The following is a 3,060-nucleotide window of genomic DNA, read 5'->3' as shown; positions in this document are numbered from 1 at the left end:
AGCGACAGGTGAGTTTGAACTGCTTATCCTACAGCGCCACACCAGGTAGGGGTTAGGGTTTATCATAATTATTTTAGGGGGATACATTTCAGTCCATCACAGAGTGGATTCCAAGTCCCTCACGGTCGTTATTGTAGGCAATGGCAGTGAAGGGTGGTCCTGAGAGCCATGTTCTCCCTGAGCCTGCTCTGCCTAGGCTGGTTTTTCAAATAGTGCCTCTTTCTTCCTGGGGTGCCTGCTATACAGGTCGAAGACTCATTGGAACCCATTTTCATTTTTACTTTAAAAACGCCTGCCTTTATTTTTTTTTCACAGGTGTGACCCACAGCATGGTTAACTTCGAGGATTTGGCCTGAACGGAGTGAACTGTACCTTGGAGATTGCTCATCCTGCCCACCACTGTTCAGAATGAATGGGAGGGCATGCGGCATGAACCTGCACCGGACATCAGGAGCAGGGCCCAGGATGGCCAGTGGCCCCCACATCCCACCCCTCCATGTCCCTTCAGGGACTCCTGGCCCCGCGTCCTGTGTCAGCTCCCCAAGTCCTGCTCTCGGAGGCCTCACAAATGACCTCCATCTCAAGATGTCCTCCGGAGGCGGGTTGGCTCCGCAGGGCAACATAGTGGACAGCCCCATCCACCTGCCGGCCCTGAGCCCTCGAAGACAAGTGCTGACCAATGGAAAGCCTCAGTTCCCAGCCACCCAGGTCACTGGCCTGACAGGGCCACACCCTTTAAAGCCAAAGCAGCCGGAGTTTGGGGGACCGTTTCCTCCAAATCTTGGGAAAGGTAGGACCATCTTTCTGGAATCGTTGGAAAGTTGAAACTAATGATGTTTTCTCTCCCTCGTCCTTTCTCTACCAGCAAAGTCTGTGCAAAATCCCTGATTCATTGTTAGAGTTCATGGTCTCAGTGACATTGTAGCTTGGTCCTTAGGACCTGGACGGTGCATGTGTGGGTGTGAGCGTGTGGTCAATATGGACACATGACACCTCGTGGGACTGGGGCCGAGAGGGAGGTAAGATAAGAAGATCAGAAATGGGAAGGTTGGGTGGGTGTAGTTGAAGGATGAAGCCAACTTTAACTAGATGCTGCTGGATTCTAAGTTATAGTTATAGTTTCAGTTCAATGCCAGAAGAAAGATGTTGTTTGGAAGGCAAACGGTATTGAAAAAAAGAAAGAAAGAAAGAGGGTGGGGTGGGGTGGAGTGGGGAACAGTTTTCATAGCCATTAAATGAGAAATGAGTACATATAAATGACAACTATCAATTTAAGAGTAGAACTTAGCATTTTTATGACAGAGTTAGCAATAAGAGGGAACCAGAGAAGAGAATCTTGCAAAGATGGGCTTTGTGCTTGTGCAGAACTAGAAAACTCGGGGTTCGTTTGAAACGCAGAGCAAGGTGGCTTTTAGTTTTTTATTTGCATTGCTGTGTCTTTTTAATTAAAGAGCAAACGATTTGAATGACACCCTGTCTCTAGAATCTGCTGTTGACTTTATGAGACTATACTGCAAATGATACGTGTACTTAGATTAACAGAGAAAGGCCCTGTAATGCATGTCAAATGTAGCTTGGTCATGAAGACCAGCAATGCGACTAAGCCAGTTTTAGCATTTAGTCTTCAAGTGAACAATCAAAGTGCTCACACTGCCAACTAGCATCCCTGTGAATAACCCTGCATCCAGTTAATTAATTATGGTGGATAATGAGTTCTAACAGGCCAGTGGCCAATAAGACATTTATTTTAGTGAAGGGGTTGTTGTTGTTGTTAAGTGCTGTCATGTTGGTTCCAGTCCATAGTGGCCCTGTATAGGGTTTCCAAGGAGTGATGGGTGAGCTTGAATCACCGACTTTGCAGTTCAAACTGACTTTGCAGTCTAGTACATTAACCCACAGTGCCACACCAGGACTTCAGGGAAGGGCTTGTTATCTGCCATCGAGTCAATTCCGACCCAAAGTGACCATGTGGAGGGTTTCCAAGGAGCGACTGGTAAGCTTGAACCACTAACCTTAGAGTTCAAACCGACTTTGCAGTCCAGTGCATTAACCCACAGCGCCACCCCACAATTGTTGTTAAGTAACATCAAGTTGATTCCAACCCATAGTGACCCTGTATAGGATTTCAAGGAGCAGCTGGTGAGCTTGTACCACTGACCTTGCAGTTGAAATGACTTTGCAGTCTGATGCATTAGCCCACAGTGCCACACCAGGACTCCAGTGAAGGGGTTTGTTGTTGCTCTTATGCACCATGGAGTTGGTTCTGACTCATAGCGACCCTGTACAGGGTATCCGAGGCTGTAAATCTTTACGGGAGCAGAAAGCCTCATCTTTCTCCTGTGGAAAAGCTGGTAGCTTTGAACTGCTGACCTTAAGGTTTGCAGCCCGATTCGTAACTACTAGGGAACCTTTTTTCTGCCAAGGGCCATTTGGATATTTATAATATCATTCACGTGCCGTAAAAAATGACCAACTTAAAAATTAATTACTATATTTGGTCAAACGTCTAATTAACTCACTCCGCTGTGATGACTGGAACTGCAGTTGCCTTGGCAGGGTCAAACCAAATTATTTCGTGGTCCTTATACGACCCACTGAAGTCCTGGTGTGGTGCTGTGGGTTAATGCGCCAGACTGCAAAGCCATTTGAACTACAAGGTTCAAGCTCACCAGCTGCTCCTCAGAAACCCTATACAGGGTCGCTATGGGTCAGAACCAACTCGACGGCACTTCACAACAACACAACCACATATGACCTGCCACCACTCATTTGTCAGTTTGTCATACTGTGGTGGCTTGTGAGTTGCTGTGATTCTGAAAGCTATACCACCGGTGTTTAAATACCAGCAGGGTCACCCATGGTGGACAGGCTTCAGATGAGCTTCCAGATGAAGAAAGAATAGGAAGAGGAGTGACGAACTACTTCTGAATATGTAGTCACTGAAAACCTTATGAATAGCAGAGAAACACTGTCAGATACAGTGCTGGAAAATGAACCCCTCAGGTTGGAAGGCACTCAAAAAGCCACTGGGGAAGAGCTGCCACTTCAAAGTAGAATTGA

At 46.8% G+C, this 3,060-nt stretch overlaps 1 protein-coding gene across 1 annotated transcript in view; it reads left to right on the top strand.

The window, feature by feature from the left end:
- The first annotated feature begins 408 nt into the window (after window positions 1-408).
- Window positions 409-3,060, top strand: part of GLIS3 (GLIS family zinc finger 3) — a 591,510-nt gene continuing 588,858 nt past the window's right edge. The window contains exon 1 of the mRNA XM_006863746.1: window positions 409-790. Within this exon, the coding sequence (XP_006863808.1) occupies window positions 409-790 (382 nt within the window). The remainder of the gene's footprint in view (window positions 791-3,060) is intronic.

This window comes from Chrysochloris asiatica, unplaced genomic scaffold, assembly GCF_000296735.1.
Source record: "Chrysochloris asiatica unplaced genomic scaffold, ChrAsi1.0 scaffold00056, whole genome shotgun sequence".
Lineage (NCBI taxonomy): Eukaryota > Metazoa > Chordata > Mammalia > Afrosoricida > Chrysochloridae > Chrysochloris > Chrysochloris asiatica.
The sequence above is the reverse complement of the archived record's forward strand: the minus strand, read 5'-3'. Positions and strand labels throughout refer to the sequence as shown.